Source organism: Mesocricetus auratus, unplaced genomic scaffold (assembly GCF_017639785.1).
Source record: "Mesocricetus auratus isolate SY011 unplaced genomic scaffold, BCM_Maur_2.0 Super-Scaffold_100023, whole genome shotgun sequence".
Classification (NCBI taxonomy): domain Eukaryota; kingdom Metazoa; phylum Chordata; class Mammalia; order Rodentia; family Cricetidae; genus Mesocricetus; species Mesocricetus auratus.
In genome coordinates, this window is record NW_024429204.1 from 1,381,515 (window position 1) to 1,408,692 (window position 27,178).

General features: G+C 47.3%; 1 protein-coding gene, 1 non-coding gene and 1 pseudogene across 4 annotated transcripts in view; 2 read left to right on the top strand and 1 right to left on the bottom strand.

The window, feature by feature from the left end:
• The window catches only part of Matn2 (matrilin 2), a 124,247-nt gene that overhangs the window by 76,697 nt on the left and 20,372 nt on the right, over positions 1-27,178 (top strand). For all 3 annotated transcript variants that reach the window (XM_013115330.3, XM_005072655.4, XM_013115329.3), the window contains exons 5-9: positions 4,145-4,267; positions 12,833-12,955; positions 19,406-19,528; positions 23,278-23,400; positions 27,036-27,158. In XM_013115330.3, the coding sequence (XP_012970784.1) occupies positions 4,145-4,267; positions 12,833-12,955; positions 19,406-19,528; positions 23,278-23,400; positions 27,036-27,158 (615 nt within the window). The remainder of the gene's footprint in view (positions 1-4,144; positions 4,268-12,832; positions 12,956-19,405; positions 19,529-23,277; positions 23,401-27,035; positions 27,159-27,178) is intronic.
• Positions 592-664, bottom strand: Trnan-guu. The gene has a single exon. It is a non-coding gene; the product is annotated as a tRNA-Asn (tRNA).
• On the top strand, positions 1,684-1,833 carry LOC121133758 (annotated as a pseudogene).

Here is a 27,178-nt window from a genome sequence, read left to right on the forward strand (position 1 = left end):
CCGCCCCGTCTGCCACTTTCCAGGGAATTCCCAGAGCAGAACCCGACTGCCGAGTCCGTCTTCCGTATCGGCATGTCCCCTCAGCCTCCGTTCTCCTTAGACCTGAGCATTTTAATATGTGACAGTCTGGGTTTTCCGTTTATTTACTTTATTTAGTTTGGTTTTCACAAGATAGGGTTCCTCAGTGTCACAGTCCTGGCTGTTGTGGAACTTTCTTTGTAGACCAGGCTGGCCTCGAACTCAACAGAGATCCACCTGCCTCTGCTTCCCCAGTGCTGGGACCAAAGGTGTGCGCCCTTGCTGCCACCACCCAGCTCTGTAGTGGCATCTTGCCTTGCCAGTGACCTTGTAGTAGTGGCCACACCCTTTGGGCGTGGTTTTAGGTACAGATGTGACCCCTTAAGGGGAGGAGCTGGTGTGAGCTGCTTTAAGTTGTGGGGAGCATTGGAAGGGCAGAGACTGCATCTTCTGGAGCAGGAAGACCATGGGCGGTTATTTACTCTTATCTGTGTAAGTCCCTCCCTTAAAAAACACCTACTTATCATTTATCTCGGGTCTGGCGAACTCATTTAAACCCCTGCCTGCAATTGGCACCCAGCGTGGGGCTCGAACCCACGACCCTGAGATTAACAGTCTCCTGCTCTACCGACCGAGCTAGCCTGGTCACTGGCAGGGCAAGATGCCACTACACAGCTCTAATTTATATTTTTTAAGCTCAGGCTGGAGAGATGGCTCCCTGGTAAAGAATACTGGCTGCTCTTCCAGAGTGTCTGGGTTTAGCTTCGTGACAGCTCACAAGGGTTGTAACCCCAGTTCCTGAGGATGCCTTCTTCTGTCCTCCTGGGGCACTCCATTGTCATGGATACGGTGCGCAGACACACAAGCAGGCAAGCATCCATACCCATAAAAGTAAAAAGTAAAAGAAAGTGCTCTATTTACTTAATAGAGATGCTGAGTCAGGTCAGGTTTTATCTCTTCATCAATGTATTGTGTTTATCTAAAAGGACAATACAAAATTCAAAGACCAAGTAGGTGATGTTACTTGTGTGTGTGTGTGCCTGCAGATGTGTGTACATGTCTGCAGAGGTCAGAGGACCCCTCCCTTGTTATTCTTCAGGCACCGTGCACCTTTTGCTCAAGGCACTGTCTATTTAGTAATATATACATGGGTTTTTTTTTTTTTTTTTACGAGACACCGCCTACCTCTGCCTCCCGGGTTCTGGGATTAAAGGCATGCGCCACCACCGCCCGGCTATACATGGGTTTTTGTGGGTGGTTTTTTTTTTTTTTCAGACAGAGTTTCTTTGTGTAACAGCTCTGGCTGTCCCAGGAACTCACAAGAGATCTTTCCTGCCTCTGCCTCCCAAGTGCTGGGACTGATAGGATTAAAGGCACGTGCAATCACCACCGGGCAATGAAAGCCATTTTAGCAAGAGATAATGATGAGGCTGGGGAGGCAGCCGAGCCACTAACAGTGTCCCGCAGAGGACCCGAGTCCAGTTCCCAGCACCATGTCGGGCGCCTCACAATGTGATGTCAACTCCGGAGGATTGAAACCCCCGACTCTCTGTGGGCAGCTGTGCTTGTGGGCACATAGAAACAGGCACTCATGGTGAAAAATAAAATCAAGCTTTGTTTAAGCGATGCAGACATTTTATTTTTTTCTCCTAATTATGAATGAGAATACTTACCTGGCAGGAGAGATACCGTGATGATGAAGGTGGTTTTCCCACGGTAAGGCTTATCCATTGCACTCTGGATGAGCCAGACCCCTACAGTTTCCCCTCAATTGCATAATTTGTGGCAGTGGGGGACTGCATTTGTGGTCCCCTCTTTAAAAAAAAAAAGTATAGCCAGGCATTGGTGGCTCATGACTTTAATCCTAGCACTCGGGAAGCAGAGGCAGGTGGATCTCTGTGAGTTCAAGGTCAGCCTGGTCTACAGAGTGAGTTCCAGGACAGCCTCCAAAACAATACAGAGAAACCCTGTCTCAAAAAAAAAAAAAAAGAGTATAAATGAGAGTCAGGGACTGACAGAGCTTTCTGGATAACTGAGCTTTATCACACTTTTTAACCAAAGGAACTTCTCTTTAGTGTATGCAGTCCCCTTTAATGCTTTCTGGCTTTCTCTGTTTTGTTTTGTTTTGTTTTTTTAATGGCGGGACTGTGGGTAGAGGTAGTCATTTCACGGCAGTGGCTGAGCACTCTCCTTGCCAGGAAACAGCACCATCATGTCTGCCCCTTAGTGCCAAGGAGAGGCTGAGTCAGTGGTGGGCTGAAGGTGCCTTTAACCTTTCCATCCTCTCCATACTCCTATGCCCAGGGCAGGAGACACGCCCATGCACTGTGGTGTGTCAGTGATTAGCTAGCTCAGCACTTTGTGGATGTGTGGTGGTGACTAGTTGACTCAAACGAGACCGTGAATAGTCAGTCACTCCTCCGTCACTCCCTGAAATCTCCCTTAGCTCCTCTCGTGGTTGCTTTTGCTTGACTTCCCCGTTTTCCTCTCCTGTTACGGGGATCAATGTGTAGAGTCAGTGCATGGAGAACTTTCCAGACCTCTCCTGTAGTCAGAACAAGTAGAGGAAAGGTTGATGGGACCTGGGGATGGAGGTTGTGCTTGGAACTTGCCATGAGGACTTAGTCAGTGACCTAGTGCTGTGAAGTGACATCATGACCACGGCAAATCTTTTCTTCTTCTTCTTCTTCTTCTTCTTCTTCTTCTTCTTCTTCTTCTTCTTCTTCTTCTTCTTCTTCTTCTTCTTCTTCTTCTTCTTCTTCTTCTTCTTCTCCTTCTCCTTCTCCTTCTCCTTCTCCTTCTCCTTCTCCTTCTGCTTCTCCTTGTTCTTCTTCTTGTTCTTCTTCTTCCTCTTCCTCTTCTTCTTCTTCCTCGTTCCTCCTACCTCCTCCTTCTTCTTCTTTGTTTATCTGTGTAGCTTCTCAACCTCACAGAGATCTGTCTTCCGAGCGCTGGGATGAAAGGGGTGTGCAACTCTTACAAAAGACATCATTCAACTGGAGCTGGCTTGCAGGTTATAGGTTTAGCCCATTATCACCATGGTCGGCAGCATGTCAGCATGCTGCTGGAGGAACTGAGATTTCTACATCTTGATTGGCACACAGCAGGAAGAGAAAGAGAGCGCACTGGGCCTGTCTTGAGCATTTGAAACCCCAAAGCTTACCCCCTGTGACACATGTCCTCCAGCAAGGCCACACCTCCTAATAGTGCCATCCCCTGTGACCAAGCATTCGAATCCGTGGGCCTATGAGGGCCATTCTTTTTATTTTATCTTTTTTTTTGGCTATCGAGACAGGGTTTCTCTGTGGCTTTGGAGGCTGTCCTAGTTCTCACTCTGTAGACCAGGCTGGTCTCAAATTCACAGAGATCCACCTGCCTCTGCCTCCCGAGTGCCAGTATTAAAGGCGTGCACCACCACCGCTTGGCTTTGAGGGCCGTTCTTATCCAAACCACCACCACTCCCTGTTTCCAGCAGAGTGGTGACTCTGTAGCTCCCTTGGCTGCCTTAATCAGCATGATGTTAAAGGCTACACAAAGCAAAGTCATCTCCTGTAACTGATGATGCTGCGTTTGCCCTAAGGCTGGGAATGATGCTTATGGGAGCTTGTAGACGCTCTTGCTCACAACTCGGCTCTCATGAGCCCTCAAAATACGCTCAAAGCGGAAAATACGACGTTGATATTAACTAAAATTATTTACAGAATTTCTATATAATTCCAACTTTGAAGATAATCTCATCAGCAGGGCTGCAGTGGCGCACGCCTTTAATCCCAGCACTCGGGAGGCAGATCTCTGTGAGTTCGAGCCCAGCCTGGTCTACAGAGTGAGTTCCAGGACAGCCAGGGCTACACAGAGAAACCCTGTCTTGAAAAACCAAAAGCAAGGAATGTTTTTGTGTACACTAAAATGTATACGGTGTCAGCAGTGGCCGCTCAGTGTGGTAAGACTGCAGGTGGATTTTCCTCTTAGGTGATTTGCCCCACGGTTCTCTACGATGAGGATATATTAAAACGTGCGGCGTTATTCAAGGTGACCGCAGTGAGCGCTATAGAGTTGATTTGCTGTGGGCCCGGCCAAACACTTCTCTTTCAATGCTTGTGTGCTAATGGTGCGATTTTTGCCTCAGTCCAGGACCTGTGTGCCACAGAGGACCACGGCTGTGAGCAGCTATGTGTGAACGTCCCGGGTTCCTTCGTCTGCCAGTGCTACGGTGGCTACACCCTCGCCAAGGATGGGAAGCAATGTGCAGGTGGGTGTCTCTTCAGCCCTGCGTGCCGAGGAAGGGCGCATACGTCTATAGGAAGGAGAGCAGCAGAGCGCAACAACATGTACAAAACCCGGAACAGTCCCTTTGGGTTCTGACGAAGTAGTCGCTTCTTCCGTCTAGCTTTTAGGTAGAATTCGAGCATTAGAGACTTCGTTTTTGCTTGAGGTCAGTATTTGCTCATTCTAGATCCTCTGCACGAAGCTTGTGCTTATGCTGCTCTGTGTAAATATATAATTGCCTGTTTACCTCACGGCTTGGAACGGACTGGGCTGTGGGAGACTCCCTTTGTACACTCGTAAAAATTCGTCACTCGAATTGGTTTGGTGAAACACTGACTGGCTGATAGGCAGGCAAAAAGAATAGGCTAGACAGATAAACTGAGGATGCTGGGAGGAGGAAGGTTGGCGTCGGAGGAGACACCAGAAGATGCAGATGAAGCAAAGATGTGTGGAAAACGAGGTAACAAGCCACAAGCCACTTGGCAAAGCGTAGATAAGAAATATGGGTTAATTTAAATGTTAAAGAGTTAGGCGGCAACAAGCCTGAGCTGTTGTCCCGAGCATTTATAATTAATGGTAAGCCTCTGTATTGGTTATTTAGAGACTGGTGGCTAGGACAGGAACTTCCACCAACAGGGCAGGGTGGATTTGGAGCATAGTCTGGGGACCTAACTATACAGCTCATGTGTTGCATATGAGATTTACTTGGTGATGGGTAGAGGTGTTGTGTAGTACCTCAAAGACGCCGGTGGCCTTATCCTTCATTTTGGACCTGCAATTCAGTGAAAGGCCCAACTGTATGCATTGACATCATAGTCAGAGGAAACAAAAAGCCTCAAACACAAGAGTCAGAAAAGGGATTCCTACAAGGTGCTTAAAACTGCAAGCACAGATTCACAGTTAAACACTCTCCGGACTCGGCCACTCCACACTGAGTGATCTGCTGAGAGACGGGTGTAGTTTTCCTTAGCCCTAGCAGAGCAGGCCAGTAAACCCCAACATGTGTGCAGCACTGAAGGCTGGGTTTAAGTGAGTCCACCAGACCCAAGATAAATGACAATTAGGTATTTATTAAGGAAGCCCTTACACAGATAAGAGTAAATAACCCAATGCGGTCTTCCTGCTCCAGAAGATGCGGTCTCTGTCCGTAGGACCCTCTCTGTAGCCCAAGAGAGCCCCTCCTCTCCCCTCCTCTACCTTATAATGGGTCAAATCTGCACCTGAAACCACGCCCAAAGGGTGTGGCCACCAACACAAGATGGGTGGGAAGGCAAGAGGCCAGTACACAGCACCTTCCTGATTAGCTGTAATTCCCTTGCCTGACCTCGCTCATCGTTAGATTTGAAAAAAAATACCCTCATCAGAGATCAGCAAACAGAATCGGTTTATTGAGCCTTAGGGCTATTTATTTGGCATGGGGGGTTGTTAATTTACTGGTGGTGGCCATTGACAGAGTGGCGGGGTATTCTGTAGGCCCCTCATCAGAAAGGAAGCCATTTCACCACCAATTCTTATTATTTGCTTTATTAGTTTTTATTGGACGACTCATATTTAAAGGAAGAGAAAGCCACTGCTAATGATTCGTTACATTTCTACCATACTCTCCCTAAAAATGTCCACTACGAAACATTTGTCCACGTTGATCGAGAATAAGTTATGCTGTTTAGTTTTGTCACTGTTTTTTTTATCCCTTCCTGTTGTTAAATAAGTAGGAACTTTGTGAATTGAAAAATTAAAGATAGAAAAAAAGGAGGAGGGTCTAGGCCCTGCCCTGGATGAAATGACAGACTATGGACTATGGGGAGGGGGTGTTGGGGGCATGGTGGGAGGGCGTGGGAGGAGGGGAGGGAAAGGGAGAGGGACCTGGGATTGACATGTGAAGCAACCTTGTTTCTAATTTAAATTTTAAAAATAATAAGGAAAAAGGTAGAAAAGGTGGGGATCGGAGCCCTTGTGAGGGAGGACAGGGAACAAGTGTCGAGGAGTCTGGAACACGGTTCTGACTGACTGAGTCGAGGAGGAAATGGAAGAAACTACGAGCTTATGGAGTCGCAGGGCATAGACGAGCAGGAGGCCAGCTCATGGGAGGTTGGGAAACTCGAGGGTAGTGGGGGACCCAGTCCTCTCTGTATTACCAAATGATTGCCTAATTGTCCCAGTGTGGCAGAGAATCTTTGTGTCTCTGGGGATTCTGCTGTGAGATTGAAATTCCACGTTTGCTGAAGAGCAGAAAGAGTGAGCGAGAGAGAACTTGTTGCGGTTGCCGGCAGAAGTGCTGGGCCGTATTCATCCGGACGGGTGTCTTCCCTGCTGACGCTTACAAGCGTGTACGAAAACGTCTTGGGCTGGAGAGATGGCCCAGCCGTTAAAGGGCTAGGCTCACAACCGAAATGCCAAGAATGTCTTGGCTGTTATTAGGCGGTCAAGCAGGGGAATGGTAAGCCAAGAGGAACTGTGTATCCTGATGTGACCCAGCATTGCCATCTTCACAGCTCTCCTGGACAGCCACCGACCGAGCCTCTGTGGGAAGCGGATGTGAGATGAGCCCCCGGTAGAGCTCTGTGGCCAGTAGCCTCAGTTAGGGAGTCAAATCTCTCAACCGTCACGACGTGCCACGGTCTGTGTTGAGAGAGCAGTGAATCGTAGGGCCCCTGGGGGAGGACAGAGGGAGAGAAGAGAGACACCCGAGGAGCTAGGCTAGAAGATCTGTACATAGAAGGAAGAGTAGCCGTTGGACAGATGAGCAACCAAGAGCCCACGTGACGGGCAGTGGGGGTTTGGAGGTGGAACCGTGTTTTCAGTATCGAAGCTACACAAGCAGCCTAACAAAGGCACTAGTCTCAAAGACGAAGACTCCAGGGGCTACAGAATATCCCAAAAACAGAACAAAGAAGTCGCCTCGTGATGTCTTAAGTAAGATCATAATTTCGTGTTGGGCTGCTTCATGGCTATCCTGGGTTGGACACAACTGAAATCTCATGACGTTGAGCTTCTTTTATTTTTTGGAGGGGTGGGTGGGGGTTCCGAGACAGGGTTTCTCTGTGGCTTTGGAGGCCGTCCTGGAGCTCTTGTAGACCAGACTGGTCTCGAACTCAGAGATCCGCCTGCCTCTGCCTCCCGAGTGCCGGGATTAAAGGCGTGCACCACCAACGCCGGCTATCAGGGATCATTTCTGTAGGAAGCTGAGCTTCTGAGACTGAGGAGAATGTTACAGTGTTGGAAGAGAGATGAGAATGGATTCAAGGAAAGACAGCCTGGAGTTTTAAGCAATGCAAGGTTGGAATTATGAGACAAGGCAAGGACATGTCAGAGAGAGAGAACAGGAAACAGCCCAGGGCAGGAGAGAAACTTCAAAAGCCAACAATGCAGGCAGGAAGCGACATGTTTTCCCCTCATTCCTTTTAATGTCCATTTAGGGTTTTTTTTGTTGTTGTTGTTCTATGTGTCTTCACTTGTTTTGAAGACATCCGGACCTTCAAGCCTGACATCCCAACTCCCGGTGAAACACGTCTTTATTTCATGTAAAGCTCTGAGCTTTGGTTTCCTCGTCCACAGTGAGGAGTCATAACACCTACCGCATAGGTTTGAGAGGATTAATTAAGTACCGTTCCCGGCATGCACTAGTCACGATGGCCATCATTTCCTGCCCGTTGATGAGGAGTTGAGTGAGCCGTGGATGGAGGACTGAGCCTTTAATCTCAGCCACATACAGGACGCAGGAAGAACCAAGGGCAAGAAAAATTATCTACCAACGATAGGCTAAGGCTGTGGGGGCGGGGGAGAGAATGTGCTCGTGAGGAACTGTAGACCGTGACGGAGAGGGAATCTTCAGTCGTGTCCTGTTGTTATGACAAAGCATCATGGCGAATGCCCATCTTACTTAGTCTTTGTCTCTGGGGACGGCTGGGTGTTTTTTTCACACGCCGGGCAGAGCCCGGATATGGCAAGGTTCACTCGTGACTCTGGACTTTAGCCCTCTGCCTGGACGAGACATGATAGCCAGGAGTGGCTGTGATCGTTCCGTCTGTGGAGGAGCACATCGAGACTCCGGGCAGAGAGGACGGAAGGGATTTTGTGGCCGTAGGTGAGGATCTAGAACAGTGGAGAGGTGTTGGGGGAAGTCCTGTGCATTTGTCAATAAAGTACTGTTGAGCCTATAGGGAACCAAGATAGGAGGGACTAGGAGTCCAGGAGAACTCTGGGAAGGAGAAACACAGGGAGTTCGAGATGTAACGCCATGAGGTAGGAGCCCGGAACTATTCTCCGGTAAGAGACATACTTAGATTAACAATTATGAGGTAATTACTTAAGTCAGAGCTAGCCAGTAAGAAACAAGCAAGGCCAACAGCTTCATAATTAATACAGCCTCCTGTGTGTTTATTTGGGACTGATGGGGCTCTAGAACCAGGCTGGTGGGAAGGCTACTCTCAAAGAAAAAGCTTCTCTTAACAGAGAGGCTGCCGGCTTGGAGAGGAGCTGCATGCATCTGCCCCCAGCCTTGGTCTTCCTTTACACAAATACAGTTTTGCAACTAAGGAAGTTATGTAACAGATCTAACATATTTAGCGACGGATGCCAGAGCTGAGTGGACTAGATAGACCTCCCAGGACCTTAAAACTCTTTGAGGGTCACATGACTGAAAATGGGTTTCTTCACATCCAACTGCTGAGTGGTGGCCTGAGCTGCCATCCCTAAGTGGCTTGGCAGTGAGTGAATGGATAGCATTGAAACCTTGAGGTTTTTATAGACTGGGGTCTTAGGAACCTACAGTCACTGAGTCCTGTCTTAGTGCATACACAGAATAAAGCAGCATGAGAATCAAGGCCTGGGAGAAGCTCATCTGTGAAAGTGTCCTGTGGTTGGCTAAGGGATGGAAAATACACACTGAGCTGGGATATCCTCCACTACACACTGAGCTGGGATATCCCACACTGCACATTGAGCCGGGATATCCTACACTACATACTGAGCTGGGATATCCTTTGCTACACATTGAGCTGCGATATCCCACACTACACATTGAGCTGGGATATCCTACACTACACACTGAGCTGGGATATCCTACACTACATACTGAGCTGGGATATCCTCCACTACACATTGAGCCAGGATATCCTACACTACATACTGAGCTGGGATATCCTCCACTACACATTGAACTGGGATTTCCCACACTACACTTTGAGCCAGGATATCCTACACTATACACTGAGTGGGGATATCCTATGCTACACATTGAGCTGGGTAGGCATGGTGGCACACTCTTGTAATCTAAGCACTCAAGAAGCATTGCTATGGGTTCCAGGCCAGGCGAGTCTACGTTCTGAGACTCTATTCCTGCCTTAAACCCTAGCCTAGTCTATGTTCTGAGACTCTATCCCTGCCATAAAACCCCAAAACAACAACTCCATCTCAAACATCTACATATATACAAATGTATCTAAATTGTTTTTGTTTAAAAACAAGTGTGCGTTTAATGATAGCTATATTTACTAATACTTTCAAAATGTTAAGTAGGCTTATTTGGAAAAAATATGATATTTAAAATCTTGGTTGTATAATTAATTCCCGTGACATATTGTCTGATTTTTCAGTTTGGAATTCTTTAAGTTGGCACAGGATTTGAAAAATTCTGAAAAATCATCTGGGGTCAGAATCCTTGTTGATGTTACAGGGAAAAAAATGTTCCTATCTTTTATATTTATAACAGCGTAAAATTGCTGTTCTCATAGCAATTTTGATCGGCTCATAACCTCAAGACTCTCTAAAGCTGTTGGCTTAATTTTTATGGCATGTGCAGTATGTTCTTGCTTTTTAACAGAGGCTTTTAAAATTTAGCATGCATCAGAATCCCCTAGGGGCTTGTTAACACAGATTCGAGGTTCCCATACCCAGAGTTTCTGATTCCACTTGTCTAGGGCAGGTCCTGAGAACTACTATTAAGGGCAAGTTTGCAAATGATTGTTGATGTAAGCAGTTCACAGACCACACCCTGACAACCACGCATGCCTTATAGACATGCCACATGGTCTGTAGAAGAACAAAGGTGTTCAAGAGCACAAGCGTTCCAGTGCAGTTACTTTATAAGCATACATCAGGGTAAGATATATACAGATAGTCTAATATGCAGCGGCTCCAACTGCCTCTGCCAAATGAAATCCCAGAAGTCTTAGCAGAAAGGAAAGCATTGATTTGTCAAGAATTGGTTATGAACACTCAGGGAAAGGAGTTTATCTGTCTATCTATCTATCTATCTATCTATCTATCATCTATATACATATATCATCTATCTATCATCTATCTATGTATATATCATCTATCTATCTATCCATCATCTATCTATATATCATCTAGTCCTATCACTTGAATGCAGAAAGAATTTTCATTTCTCGTTTTGGAACTCTGCTTTAGCAAAAAGGCTACAATCACTAGACATATACAGTTTGGAGTGTATGCAGTGTGTGTGTGTGTGTGTGTGTGTGTGTGTGTGTGTGCGATGAGTATATGAAGTTTATGTATATGCAGTGAGTGTGTGTATGCAGTGTATATGCAGTGTGTGTGTATGCAGTGAGTGTGTGTAGGCAGTGTGTATGTGGTGTGTGTGCAGTGTGTGTATGTAGTGAGTGTGTGTTTGCAGTGAGTGTGTGTATACAGTGTGTATGTATGCAGTATGTGTGTGTTTGTAGTGTGTATGCAGTGAGTGTGTATATGCAGTATGTGTGTATACAGTGTGTGTGTATGTGTATGTATGCAATATGTGTGTGCGTACAGTGTGTATGTGTGTGTATGCAGTGTGTATGTGTGTGTATGCAGTGTGTGATTGTATGCATTATGTGTGTGTGCAGTGTGTGTGCATGCAGTGTATGTGTGCATGCAGTATGTATGTGTGTGTATGCAATGTGTATATGTGTATGCAGTGTGTGTGTGTATGCAGTGTGTATGTGTGTGTATGCAGTGTGTGTGTGTGCTGCAGCAGTCCTGTGCAGCACTCCCATCTTCCCTTCTGTGAGGCAAGCTCTCTGCACACTCCAGCTAGCTGACCTCTGAGCCTCCTGCCATAGCAGCGCTGGGGTTGCAGATGTGATCCACCGTGTCCACCTTTCTTTCCATGTAGGCTCCAGGGGGTGACCCAGAGCTCTATGCCTGGCTGTATCTTTGCCTCCTGAGCCACGTTCCTGCCGTGTTCATCAGCCACACTGCTTACGGCTGACCGTAGTGTCTTCATCTTAGCTTCCTTACCTCTGTAAGCCACGGACTCCAATTCTGAGGTCGAGAGTGCTTTATGTCCTTGAAACCCACATGTCTCTTTGGACCACACCACTCTCGTCTCTACCTCCCTCCCTGCTCTGCACTGGCCCAGGGCATCTTCTCACCTCCTGGTCCTATATTTACCCTCTTCCCCTGGGATGCTCACTCCTGAGTGCCCTTGGGGCGGGTACCTCACTCAGGAATGCCAGCCACCTATGTGGAGAATCCTTTTGTGACCACCTCTGCCACCCAGTGTCCTTCCCTAATGGGTCCTATTCACTCTTGTTTCCTCCAGAACATTCTCCATTTCCTAATGGGTTGTGTTATTCGATGCCTTCTGTCTGTTACCACCTCCACCACCACCGAGGCTAACGCCTACAGACTGGGTGGGGTCTCATTTGCCATTTACTCCGTCTCTAGCATCTAAAACGGGGCCTGATACGTAGTAAATGCTCAGTGGATTTTTATGGGACTGATGAGGACTTATGCTGACATGTTGTTTGTGCTGTCTTACTGCGTTGGGTCTTCATCTGTTTGTTGTTTGTTCTTATGGTGTTGGTCTTAAAAGCCTCTTGAATACAAGACAAGTGTGCTGTCATTGAGCGACACCCACACCTGCCATTAGGTTTGACCTCATCTCTGTTTCCCCTAGTTCAGGAGGTATATATGTGCCTTGCTGTTACTGGAGTTTTCTTTCCCGCCAGGTCCTGCTGCCACTTTAGCCCCAAATAAACACGCAAAGACTTATGTTAATTATAAAATTGTTGGCCAATGGCTAGTGGTTCTTATTGACTAGCTCTGTCTTAATTATTAATCCATTTCTATAAATCTATGTATTTTTATGTGGTCTTGGTTTATCAGAGAATGCCTGGACCTGTTACTCCTTTGTCGGTTACATGGCATCCTTTCATGGGCTCTCTCTACCTACCTTTCCCAGAATTCTCCTCATCTCCTAGTCACGCCTATCTTCCTGCCTCTATTGGCCAAACTGTTTTATTCATCAACCAATAAGAGAAACATATACAGAAGGACATCCCCCATCACCTTGTGATAATTTTTATTTGCATTTCTCTGACTTTTAAATGTAATTGCCCATATAGTTTTTATCTTCTGGAATGAAAACCTAATATAAAAAAATCTTGATTTTTTTTGGAGGGGGATCTTGGGGAATGTTTGTTAATCCATGCCCTTTGCTGGGGAAGACAATATTAATTCTAATTATATTTGTTATAGGTATTCTGACATTCCGCTGTCCACTTCTCTGCACTTCTAATATGTAAATGTATGTTGTTCTCTGCAGCCGTGGACTTCTGCGCCTCAGAAAATCATGGATGTGAGCACGAGTGTGTAAACGCTGAAGGTTCCTACCTGTGCCAGTGCCGTGAGGGATTTGCTCTTAACCCAGATAAGAAAACATGCACAAGTAAGTTATACACACACACACACACACACACACACACAGAGTACAACTGCTGTGGGCACTGTGGACATAGAACTCTCCCTAGTATAGACTACCACATGCTAAGTCATGGGGTTCCGCCCTTATTCTTCCTCCATTAAGCCTTTCTAAATCGTCCTAAGACTGTGGCTTACTTGGTTTCAATGTCTCCCCAGTCAAAATATCTGAAGGCGTCTTTTGTTGGAGGCTCCGTGCAGGCGTGCTCTTCCTGCGTGTGCTTAGCGGGCTAACAATCAAATCCCGCATCCGTCCCCCATGCTACCTCAGCTTGGCTGTGCCTCTCGTTATAACAGGGCCTGGAGCGTATGTTCACCGAAGCTTTGTGGCTTGTGGGCTCCAGCTCTGACTCCACATGACGACCAGAGAGAATCACTGAGCCAGAAGGAACAGAATGTGGTTTCTTGGGGTGGTGGGGTGGGGAAGAGGTGAACTGCCCAAGTTTTCTTTAGTCTGTTTAGTTCTATTTGATTTTTAGCTATGTGCGTAAGTGTTGAAATCAATTTAAATTCCTAAATTGCAACACAATGCCTACAAACTAAAGATGAGCACCAGTTTTATAAAAAAGATGCCAGAATTATTCCTCTAAATATAAAGGGGCAAGAGGACACTCTGGGGCTTCTGTGGGGAGTTTATTATCCTTCAATACAGTAGACATGTCACTTAAGAGATGCCTGCCTCTGAAGTATTAGGGCCCAGTGATATTTTAATGATCAGAATAAAATAAGGGCTGGGCATTGGTGATACACGCCTTCAATCCCAGCACTGCGGAGGCAGAGGCAGGAGGATCTCTGTGAATTTGAAGCCAGCCTGGTTTACAAAACAAGTTCCAGGACAGCCAGAGCTGTTATACAGAGAAACCCTGTCTGGAAAAAACAAAAACAAAACAAAAAATAGAATAAGGCATCGAAGCAATGTGTATCAAAAAATAGGATTTTAATTGATAAAAACTTTGTGTACCTTCCACCTTCCAAAGGTCCATCCAGTGTGTACTCCTGTGGATGTTTTCAAAAGCCTCCCTCTGATTTCCTTTTCTTTAATCTTTTAACACCAGTAGCTTAAAACCCCAGAGGCAGGGACATGCTACCTCCAAACTACTGGAGCCCCAACCATGAGCCATTAGAGATGAAGGAGGCAAAGTCTTGAATGCAGACAGACCTTGGCAGGATTTTAAAGTGAGCAGTCATTCACCACACGCAGCAGGGGAGCCGGGGAATACTAAAAGAAGGAAACAGTGTTACAACAAGACCAAAAGGGCACTTAGAGCTCCATGCCCACTACATAGCTAAATGCACAGTTCTTTATTGATGCTAAAAGAAGGAAACAGTGTTACAATAAGACCAGAAGGGCGTTTAGACCTCCGTGCCCACTACATGTACAGTTCTTTATTTCCTTCTGGGGGGAATGTGAGGTTGAGTAGGAGCAGTTCTCAGCGAGATGCTGTCCATCTATTCCCACCCAAGAGACCACACATTCTGAACAAAGGTCAGGCTGTCACTGTGGCCGGGAGCTGTGGCTGCTGGGCCAATGGTGAGTCACCACCCCCCATCAAAGCCCGACCCTGTGCTCCTGCTTCCCATCACAGCATTTCTGCCTTTTCTCTGGGTGATCTTGGGCAAACCTCAACTGCAGCAGGGGGTGATTGATAGTCACCGGATGGTAATTCACACCGTTGCCTTGAAGACTAAATGAGATGGTTTGTAGAAATGATTGGTCAAATTGCCAGGTTCTAATTAAGGTTTTGTTTGTTTTTCCAGATAGGGTTTCTCTGTGTAGCCCTGGCTGCCCTGGAACTCACTCTGTAGACCAGGCTCGCCTCGAACTCACAGAGATCCTCCTGCCTCTGCCTCCTGAGTGCTGGGATTAAAGACATGCGCTGCCGATGCTGCCACCCCCAGCTAATGAAAGATGATACTGGGGCCTGGGGAGGTGACTCAATTGCTAAAGGTGTGACTGCCGTGCCAGCAATGAGGCTCGACTCTCTGGTACCCCTGTGGAAAAGGGCACACATTGAGCAGGTGGAAGCAGGAGCCTCCCTGAGGCTCGCCTTCCAACCATTCTAGATAAATGGGTGAACTCCAGGTTCAGAGAGAGAGAGAGAGAGAGAGAGAGAGAGAGAGAGAGAGAGAGACCCTGACTCAAAAGAATCGGATGGACAGCAAGTGAAGAAGACACACGGTGTTGACCTCTGACCTCCACACACTCGAGTACACGCACATTCATATACACCCGTACGCCTGCGCACACATGAACACATACACACAAACACAAAGATAATACCGGCCTCAAAGAATTTCAGCATTAATGGGCATGTCTTGACTAAACGTAGAGGTACATACAAACTCAAGACGACTATTGGAATTGGAAGGGACACAAGTAATGCCACACTGAGCAGCTGAGTCACACACAGCCCAGGATGAACGTAACCCAGGGCCTACAGTGGGACTAGGGTGGAGGAAAGCACTGCCCGATGGTCAAGGGAACGGGGAAAATGCATCTGTCTACTCTCAGAGCTTCCTCCCTGGAAGAGTCCTGACTCTCACTCCCACGCTGATCTCCAGAACGGCACCATCTCCCCCAAAACCGCCTCAGCGTGTCCCCTTATGACTAGATCCTATCCCAAAGCCGAGAGTGGTGCAGACGAGGGGGTCCAAGCTTTGCCCATCAGATCCTGAGGTAGGAACTGGGAGAGGTCTGGCTGGGAGTCAGGGCTTCTTACAGCTGGGAGGTCTCACCAGCCAGGCTGGGAGCCAGCAGCCCAGCTATCTTCAGGCCATGTTGGAGGCAAGAGCGTGAGGCCGGCCAGCCCAGTGCGTGGGCAGAGAGGAATGCTGGGAAAGTTGTGAGGTCCAGGCCAGCAGCATTAGGGTGGATGCCCCCCTAGAAAGGCCACCCTTCCCACCATCCCAGGGTGCTAACAGGAGCCAGATGGAAAAGCCTGGTAATACTTAGAAAGTGACGAGGGAAGTAAGGAGAAAACCCGCTTGTACACCCGAGTGTCCTGTCTACAGCAGGACAGGCACGGGTTGAGAAGCAGCCAGTGGCAAGGACAGAGACGTGGGGGACAAACCCAGCAGCAGCCAGGCAGCCAGCCACCTTGTTGGTGACTCTTGAGGTGTCACAGCCCCAGCCACCTGGCCAAGAACTCTCATGCTGGAAGAAAAAAAAATCCAGTTCTTAAGCACTTTCAAAAGATTAGTAAAATAATAATAATAATAATAAAATCAGTTCTTTACCTTTCAATCCCTATATTTTATTTTTTAAGATATTTGTTGGGGGATATTCTATACACAAGTGAGCGCAAATGCCCACAGAGTCCAATAGGTGGTGCTGGAGTCCATGGAACTGGGATTATAGGGGTTTGTGAACCACTACGTGTAGGTGCTGGGAACCAAACTTGGGTCCTCTGCAAGAGCTATATGCACTCTTTTTTTAATTTTTACTCATTTATTTTGCATTGTTGTTTTGCCTGTGTAGAAGTGTCAGGTCCCCTGGAACTAATTACAGATAGTTAATGAGCTGCTATGTGGGTGCTGGGAATTGAACCCATGTACTCTGGAAGAGCAATCGGTGCTTTCAACCACTGAGCCATCTCTCCAGCCCTGCTATATGCACTCTTAAGTGCTGAGTCAGCTCTCTAAATAAAGCATACTTAAAAATCAGAGCCAACGAGTGACTGTACCTGTGTTGTCTGTAGAAAGTACTCTAGTCAAGGTAATACACCAGGCATGACTAATGTGTGATTGGGTCAAAATGTGCCATGTCCTGAACAAGTAATGTAGTTCAACAGAGATTAGTGGCATCCAGAAGCCACAGCGGAGTGTGGCCATACACACCTGTAACCCCACCCCTGGGGAGGCACTGCAGGTATAAGGCCAACCTGGTCTATGAGGCAAATTTCAAGCCATCCAGGCTCTATAGCAAGACGTGGTCTCTGGTGTCGCATGCCTTTAATCCCAGTACACAGGAGGCAGAGGCATAGGGATCTCTGAATTCAAACCCAGCCTAGCTTACAGAGCAAATTCCAGGACAGCCAGGGATACACAGGGAAACCCTGTCTTGAAAAATAAAAAACAAAAAACAATCACTTCTGGCTAAGATCAAGTATAAAGAACAAAATCATAGACGCACCCCCTTTTAAGAACAATCCTTTCCTAAATCAGCTGAACACATCCCAGTGGGGAGAAACCCCCATTTGCAAACACATTGGCTGGGATTTATTTTTATTATTATTATTATTATTATTATTATTATTATTATTATTGCTGTAACTACATATATATATACATACATACACACACAATCAAATTTGTCAGTGTGGGGCTGGAGAGGTGACTCAGGAATTAGGAGCATTGGCCAGAGGACACCCGTTTGATTCCCAGCACCCACATGGTGACTCACAACCATCTGTAGCTGCAATTCGAGGGCATCCAACACCACCTTCTAGACTCCTAGGGCACCAGGCTTGCACATGGCGCGCAGACACGCATACACGCAAAATACCCATGAGTTATTACTCTACTGGGAGCAGAAGCCATAATCATTTATGCATCCAGCCAGATTTACTCAGTACCTGTCATATGCTAGGTACAGTTGTACACAGGGCTTATATCTCAGTCCTTACAGGACTTACTTTGTGTTGGCGCATGGTAAGAGAAAAAGAGAAGAAAAAAAAAGCCCAGCTCTGGCTATGTATGGTATTCTTAGCCATGTTCACCCATTATTTCCTTTTCAGATCTCTGAATACCTCCTACACTGTTCTCTCTTCTATGTCGTTTGTTATTTTCCATGGCAACTGGTTTTGTAATCGTGAATGGATATAATTATTTTTATAACAAAAGTAAGAGATGAGTTTACTGTAGGCAACCCATTCTTACAGAAATGAAGTTGCATAAAATAAAATCATCTGTACTCCATTGGGCCAGAGACAAGTATGGCTAATCCCAGTTCATTTCATTTCCTTCCCAGACTTTAAATTTTAAAAAGTATTATGACATACATTTATTTATTTATTATGTATGCAGTGTTCAGTCTGCATGTACACCGGCAGGCCAGAAGAGGGCGCCGGATCTCATTACAGATGGTTGTGAGCCACCGTGAGGTTGCTGGGGATTGAACTCAGGACCTCTGGAAGAACAGCCGGTGCTCTTAACCGATGAGTCATCTCTCCAGGCCATGTTTAGGGTTTTTTGGTTTTGTTTTGTTTTGTTTTTAAGTGTGTGTGTGTGTGTGTGTGTGTGTGTGTGTGTGTGTGTGTGTAGATATTTGCGTGCCATGGTAAATATGTGGAGATCCAGGACAACTTTAGAGTGTCTAGCTGTTCTGGAGCTCACTTTGTAGATTAGAAGTTTTCTCCTTCTACTATGTGGGTTCCAAGGACCCAACTTAGGTCATCAGGCGTGTCCAGCCATCTTGCTGGTCTTGGTTATCAGGCGTGTCCAGCCATCTTGCTGATCTTGGCACATGTGTGGAGGTCAGGGGACAACTTTATTAGGTTTGTTTCTCTTTCCACCTTTTCTTGGTGTCTTAGTTACCGTTCTGTAGCTGTGAAGAGACACCACGAGACCGAGGCAGCTGTCATAAAATAAAGTATTTAGCTGGGGGTTTGCTTACAGTTTCAGAGGATTAGTTCATTAGCATTAGTTCATTAGTTCATATGACAGGGAGCATAGTGGTTGCTGGAGAAGGCGCTGAGAGCATTTTTACATCATGATCCTAGGGCAGCGGGCAAAGACAGGCAAAGACGCTGGGCCTGCCGTGGGCTTTTGAAACCTCAAAGAGCATGTCCCAGTGACACATTCCCTCCAACAAGGCCACACCTCCTCCAAAAAGGCCACACCCCTACCAACATGGCCACACCTCAACAAGGTCACACCTCCTCCAACAAGGACATACCTCTTCCAACAAGGACACACCTCCTCCAACAAGGACACACCTCCTCCAACAAGGACACACCTCCTCCAACAAGGACACACCCCTCCAACAAAAACATACCTCTTCCAACAAGGACATACCTCTTCCAACAAGGACACACCCCTCCAACAATGCTACACCTCCTCCAACAAGGCCACACCTCCTTCAGGTAGTGGTGGTGGTGGTGGCAGCAGCGCAAGCCTTTAATCCCAGCACTCAGGAGGCAGAGGCAGGCGGATCTCTGTGAGTTCGAGGTCAGCCTGGTCTACAGAGGGAGTTCCAGGACAGCTAGAGCTACACAGAGAAACCCTATCTCGAGAAAACAATAGCAAACAATAAAAGACCTCTAGACATGGAAATGCTTTTTTGAAGAGCGCTCCACAGGGCCTAGATCTCGAGGCATGTGTTTTACACACTTGGGAGAAATGGGAACTGAGAAGCCTGGTTTCCATGGCTAGCCGTGTTGACTTATTCATGATTCCTAGGACTGTGTTTCCCTTCCAGAGATAGACCACTGCGCCTTATCTAATCATGGGTGTCAGCATGAGTGTGTTAATGGCCTGACGTCCGCTTTCTGCCGCTGCCTGAAAGGCTTCATGCTGAACCCAGACGGGAAAACCTGCCGAAGTAAGTGGCCCCAGCCCACTCCGCCGGTGTTCCTTTCCGCCGAAATGCTGTGTTTGCGATGGGCACTTGTTTTTACTAACATCCTTCTGCTCTCGTGTTCCTGTGGTCCCTAGAATCTATTGTGGGATGTTTTCCTAGAGACTGAATAGACCGGCTCTGGTCCTGTGATTTGTTTAGCGACTCAGCCCCTTCTGAAGCATCTCCTTGAAGTGTGCACCCCAGTTCCATGTCCCCACGGAGTATTTATGGAACCTTGAGGGAGAAGAAAAGGCCGGGCACAGAGATGGGACATTAGAGGAGCTGGTTTCTTCAAGCCTTACCAGATGGGACACTTGATGGCTGCTAAGAGTGGGGACATTAAGATTCTGTCCTTCTTGATGGGAAGGAAGAAGGAGAGCAATGCCCTAGGCACTGCAGCAGCACTCAGGGGGGCAGAGCATCAGCAGGACGGGATGAGGAAGTACGGGTGACTCGTGTCTGTCACCTGAAATACGGAGGGGACAGCCAGCAACTAGAGCGCCTACTCCAAAGCAGACCTCTAGGCCAGATCACCAGTATCTGCACACACACACACACACACACACACACACACACACACACACACACACACACATATGTACATACATTCCTACATACTAACATACACACACATGCATACATGCATACTTACATACACACATATATACATACATTCCTACATACTCACATACACATACATACATGCATACATACATGCATACACACATACATACATGCATACATACATACATGCATACTCACATATACACACATACATACATGCATACATACATACATTTTACATACTCACATACACACATACATACATACATTCCTACATACTCACATACACATACATACATGCATACATACATACATGCATACACACATACATACATGCATACATACATACATGCATACTCACATATACACACATACACACATGCATACACACATACATACATTTTTACATACTCACATACACACATACATACATACATTCCTACATACTCACATACACACAGATATATACATGCATACTCACATATACACATACATATATACATTCTTACATACATACATATATACATTCTTACATTCATACATATCTGCACACATACATACAACATACATACATACATTCCTACATACTCACATACACATACATACATGCATACATACATACATGCATACTCACATACACACATACATACAGACATTGTTACATACTCACACACATACATATATACGTTCTTACATTCATACATATCTGCACACACATACATACAATATACATACATTCTTACATTCATACATACCCGCACACACACATGCATACATACACTTATATACATACATACACACAAATATCACATATATACATTCTTACAAACCTACACACACATACATACCTACACACATACATGCCCATATAAACACACACACATACATACATGCATTCTTACACACACACTTGCACACACACACAGACAAACCAGACTGTCCCCGAAGGATACCAGACTGGAAGAAGGGCTACCAGCTGCTCGCCTTTGGCTCAGGGTGGGCTGAGTGCAGGCTTGGCGGCACGGATCCTGTGCGAACGAGCGAGCGAGTGGGAGAGTTGCTCTGAGACACATCACCCTGGAGAAGTCACAGTGTAACTGGATCTGCTTGGTCTCCCTCCACACCCCGCTGGGGACACGCTTGAAGGAGAGAGGCCTCTACAGCAGACGCTGCACACATCCCCCGAGGGATGGGAGGGGGTGGAGTCTGTTGAGTGGACAGGGATTGAGAGGGCAGCTCCAGGACCCCAAACTGGCCCAAAGACGGACGGCTTGGTCGGCCGCGGCTCCTGCCAGCATCCCTCACACTCGCCCGCGCGTGTCTGATGGTGACACAGCTCCATTTCCTCTGCACCCAGGGGCCCTGCTTTTTTTTTTTTTTTTAATCCAGGAAAACCAGAACTTTTCCTAAGAACTGGTGTCCTCGTCTCTCAATCGTCCCTCCTCGTCATTACGTTTTCCGTTGTCTTTGCTGTGAGCCCAGGCCGGGACCTCTGAGGTCAGCCTGTCGGAGCTGCCCTGGCTTAATGCTTGCACTCAGTCCTGCCTTGTGTCAGGCAGCTGGGAGTGGAAGGCAACGCCGCGTTCTCTAGAGAATTACACGGCAGAGAGAGAAGCAGAGCAATTGGCTTAAAATAAAAAATCTGAGGTCTGTAATTAGGAATCTAAGATCTCTTGAGTGCTCTGAGTCTTACGGACACTGGGCCATTTGCATGTGACGGGAGGCTACTTTCAAATCTAATTAAAAACAATCTGTTTCCAAAGAATTCGGTATCATCCGATTAAACAGGGAAAAGTAGTTCAGGGCAGCGTCATACTGAAGGAAAGTCCTCAGCCAGGACTCCTTCCTCCTCCTGGACGGTGAGTGGCCCTCATTGATTTCAGACACTAATCACTAGTCAGGTGATGCAAAGCCTGGACCCTCAGCAGAAGCTGAGGTTGAATGGATTGCAGATGTGACCCAGGGCTTGGAGTCTGAGATTCCAGACTCTGGTACTCAGGCTAGGGCTCATTGTAACTGAAACAGCATCCTTAAAAGCCGGTGTGAACTTCTGTTACCATAGCTAATCACTAAGAGTTACATGTCATAAGAGATCAAGGGAAATTATTGTTTTTGGACAAACATAACACAGTCTACAAACACCGGCACAGGACTTTGTCCTCCAGAATGTTTGATGAATGTTTCTCAATTATCTTTTCAAAAATTAATAATGTCAACAGATCAGTGTGTCCTATGAGGCTGATGGACCAGGTATAGGAAATGGAAAAGTATAACAGGCAGTATTCTGTGATCAGGAAGGACTTCGGTAAGAATTTATCTGTCATATATGTATATATTTATACATTCGTATGTGATATATGTATGTACATATATATATTATATAACTAAATGTGTATATACATATAATTAAAGAATGATTTAAAAACCTTCAAAAAAAAAAGCCAGCGTGAATTCTCTAATTGGTCTGAGCTATGAGTCACAAGGTCTTTTCTAAGCATTGCCATTCACATCAGCTGTGTCACTTTGGACTAGATACTTTCACCGCCCTGGACCCCGATTTCCTAAATGAAGAGTTTGGACTCTCTCTGCATCAACATTTTTAACCTTTCCCGTTTTTCTGGAGTTTCTTCTCTGGGCCACTCATATCATAACTTGATATGTGGGGTTGCTCATCATTGGTGTTTTCAGCCTGGACCTTCTCAGACTGAAATTCTCTCCAACTCTTGTATGAGTTGACATGCATAAAGGACATTTATTATCTCGTGGTTCTGACGTCTGACTTTGGCATTGCCAGGCCCTACCAGATGAAGTCACATCCGTACCTGGCCCGTTCACGCCGCTCATGGGTTTATGGCATAACCCGGCAGTGAAGAGCGTAGAAGGCATCAATAATAACCTCACTTCATTCCTTGGCACTCAGTCACATCCTTGCTGTCTAATGTTCCCGATCCCTCCCTGTCGTGTCTCCAAAGCACAAACCCCTGAAGGAGGGTGGGGTGCTCAAATTTGCATCCACACATCTAACTTAGGGCCTGGCCCGTGGTTGGTAAATGAATGGATGAATCGTAATTCCTGCCAGCTCTCTCCGTGGGGGGCTGGGAGAACCCTGGAGTCGTCCCTAACGGCCTCCCGGAGTCTGAAGGAAGATCTTCACTTTCTCCCCTCAGGGATCAACTACTGTGCCCTGAACAAACCAGGCTGTGAGCATGAGTGTGTCAACACGGAAGAGAGCCACTATTGCCGCTGCCGTCGGGGCTACGCTCTGGACCCCAATGGCAAGACCTGCAGCCGTGAGTGTGCTCCGGGGGTTGGGTGCTGAGGGGACACGGTCCGTGCGCAGTTCTTTGGACCCATCGGCAGCCATGCCTTTCTATAGCTTCGGGGTTTCCTGCGTTTCATAGGTCATCCAATGGTACTGTTAGTACTACCCACTGCAAAGACTGAGATGTAATAATTAAGAGACTGCATATGGGCGGGAATTCAAACCCAAGCTCTGGTGCACTCTACATGTGTGACCTCGGACAGGTTATTCTCCAAGCTTTGATTGACTGGCTGTTTTGTTTTTTAAAGTGAGGATGTTAATGGCATTGATTCCCCAGGTGGTTATGGGGAATAAATGAGGCCGTGTCAGTCTCTTGGCCCAGTGCCTGGTTTGCGGTAAACATACAACTAGAGATAAAAGACAGTAGTGCCCATAACCAAGCCTGTGAGGTTGGGACAAGAGGCCAGAAGGGGTGGACCTTGGGAAACTTTGGGTTATTCAGGCTGATGTGAGGCAGAAGTAAACACCATGGGACTTTTGCAAAGCCTTTACTTTGGCCGGGTAGTGGTGGCGCATGCCTTTAGTTCCAGCACTCAGGAGGCATAGACAGGTGGGTCTCTGTGAGTTTGAGGCCAGCCTGGTCTACAGAGCAAGTTCCAGGACAGCCTCCAAAGCTACAGAGGAACCCTGTCTCGAACTTTAAAAGAAAAAAAAAGGCTTTATTTTCTTGTATCCGAATCACAACAAAGCTTGGTGACATAAACTCATGGAAACTTCTAGGATGGGCCCATAACTATTTTTATTTTTTTTGAGGCATATCCTCCACAGGCCCAAGGCAGCAGGATAGGACTATGTGGGGGCTGTGGTGGATCCTAGGGCCCTGGCACACTAAGTGCTGGGGTTAGTGACGCTGCCCTACACAGAAGGGTCCCTTTGTGTGGCCTTGTACCTAGTAGGCTGCTGCATCTGCTTTGGCTCTGCAGACAGAAGTAGCTTGTGGGGTGGGAACAGTGTGGCTGTTGGACAACACCTGGGCCCTTGACTGCCAGAAGGGCAAGCTTCACAGCGTAAATATGAGATACAGAGCCCACTTGGGGACCCTCATCCCCCTCCGTCTTCCGGGGGAAACGAAATGCCTTGATTTGTCTTTCTACGCGTGACCCTGACTCTCCCTGGTGGTGGTTTTCTGTCGGCTTAGGAGCTGCACCAGAATCTACTGATATCTTTGCACGCTGCAGCCCGAAGTCAGCGTCCCACCACTCAGACCGTGTCTTGGTGGGATTTCCAGTCCCGCTGGCACTGGTGGGCTGTGGTGGTGGCCACCATATGTAGGTTTTTTTTTTTAACTAAGTCTCTATCGTTCTATTTACCAATAAAGACTCGGGAGTCAGATGTTGGGGTGAAAGCCTGCTAGATCAGAGAAGCCAAGAGAAGCTTCTCTTCACTTGTCCCAAACCGAGAGAGAGAGAGAGAGAGAGAGAGAGAGAGAGAGAGAGAGAGAGAGAGAGAGAGAGAAGAGAGAGACCACGAATCTCTAAGTCCCTCCCTACTCCTCCCTGTGCATCTCTCTATCTAAATTTCTGGGTTCTCCATACTCTCTATGGCTAATTCTTGTCAACTAGCCACTGGCTCTGCCCTCCCCACCCAAAGTTAATTTTACTCACACAGTCTTGGAGTTTCACAGTGCAATCAAATATCTCGCAACACCTCGGGCTGTCTAGAAGAGCTCAGACATGAGTCTGGAAGAGATGGGGGCAGGCGGGGTACTTCCTCTGGAAGATTTGCCAACTTTTAGAAAGTCTAAACCAATCTTTTTCTGTCCAGAAGTCCCCAGGGAAATCTGTGGGGTTCTTAGCCACAGGCGCTATGACAGCCAGCCCTCCTGAGGTGCTGACTCTGTGTGGGCACAGTTGTGAGCACCTTCAACATCCTAACACCCTAGCTCTCACGCGCCTCCCGACAGTTCTGCCTGGTAAGTGGCAGAATCGGGATGCGAACGTGGGCCTTGTGCCCCCTGAGATGCTGCAGCTGTTTCTGTAGGTGTGTCTGCCTGCCAGTGGATTGTTCCAGAAGCTGCTGGTCTTCAGACACGCAGGAGCAAAAGGGGCTTACTTCAGAGGGCCATCATTGAAGCCTTCCGTGTCTGACGGAGGGTGCACTTTCTCCATTCAGTGAATCTGGGCGGCAGCCCAGGGGGCTCTCTGTGGGAGCTGTCCACCACAGCTGTGCGTTTCCTAGCCCTCAGCATTCCCTGCCCAAGGACCAGCTGTGTGTGGTGTTTGGGTGCCAGAAGGGACCACACAGGCAGCCAGGCTTTTGTTTCTTGTGTTTTGTTTTGTTTCCTGAGTCTGGACATCCTGATTAAGAGAATAGTTTTTAAAAAGTAACTTTTTAAAATTTTTCAAATAAAAACAAATTACGCAATAATTCTGAGCACTGCTCAGTAATAGGAAGAACCATTCCTTAAGCAGTCACTGTGTGCCAGCCACTGTTTGGAGAGCTTTAGATCTGTTTCCTCTAACTTTCGCTACATTACCACCAGGAAGGGACCACCAGGTGTCTTGGGGAGAGAAACCCCATTGGTTAAGTGTTTGCTTTGCAAGCCCTGAGTCTTCAGTTCTACATCCAGAACCCAGGTAGAACACCAGGCATGGCAGTGTGCGCTGGTATGTAATCTCAGCATCCCGCAGGGGGACATAGAATGGCCCCTGTTAGCCAGCCAAGCCTAACTGCTGTGCTCCAAGCCAGTGAGAGAGATCCTGTCTGAAGGAGGTGGACTACGCCTCCTGAGAATGACCAAGTGGTCCTCTGGCCTCCACAAACGCGCTCACAAACATGCACGTGTATCCCATGAGTGCATGGAAGAGGGGAGCATAAACAGGAAGAAGAAAGGGGACCGCCATCGTCCCCAGATCGGGAGGTGACAGCACAGAGAGTTCAAGTCCCTCCAGCGCCCACAGCAAGGACGTGGGAATCGCTGCTGTCCGAGTTTGCTTCCTGTTGCTCTGATCAACGCCACAACCAAAAGCAACCTGGGGAGAAAAGGGTTATTTCAGCCTATGCTTCCGTGTCACCGTTTATGACTGAGGGAAGTCAGGGCGGGGACTGTGGCAGAGACCACGGAGGAACGGTGTTTACTGGCTTGCATCCAGGTTTCTTGTTTCATGCTTGTTTCCTTTTTTTTTTTTTTTTTTTTTTTTTTTGGTTTTTCGAGACACGGTTTCTCTGTATTGTTTTGGAGGCTGTCCTGGAACTCGCTCTGTAGACCAGGCTGGCCTCGAACTCACAGAGATCTGCCTGCCTCTGCCTCCCAAGTGCTGGGATTAAAGGCGTGTGCCACCAATTCCAGGCTCATGCTTGTTTTCTTATCCCAATCGGATTCCACCTTCCCTGGATGAACGCTATTCACCATGGGCTGTTACCAGTCAACAACCAAGGGCCAGTTTGATGGGGGCGGTTCCTCCCCTGAGGTCTCCTCCTCCTCTAAGTTTTGTATCAAGTCCCCTGAAGCTGGCTATGACAAGGAGCAAGCCCCGTAGCTCAAGGCAGAGTGGAACCTACCCTGTGGCTGCTGTTGCTGTTGCTGCCGCAGGGAAGGCTTTTGTGAGCAGTCTGTCTGGTGGTCAGTCCCTTTATGTTTTCCTGCGTTTGTGACCGATGCAGGGGTGGACCACTGTGCCCAGCAGGACCATGGCTGCGAGCAGCTGTGCCTGAACACGGACGAATCCTTCGTCTGCCAGTGCTCGGAGGGCTTCCTCATCAACGATGACCTCAAGACCTGTTCTAGTGAGTCTCCCTCCCATCTC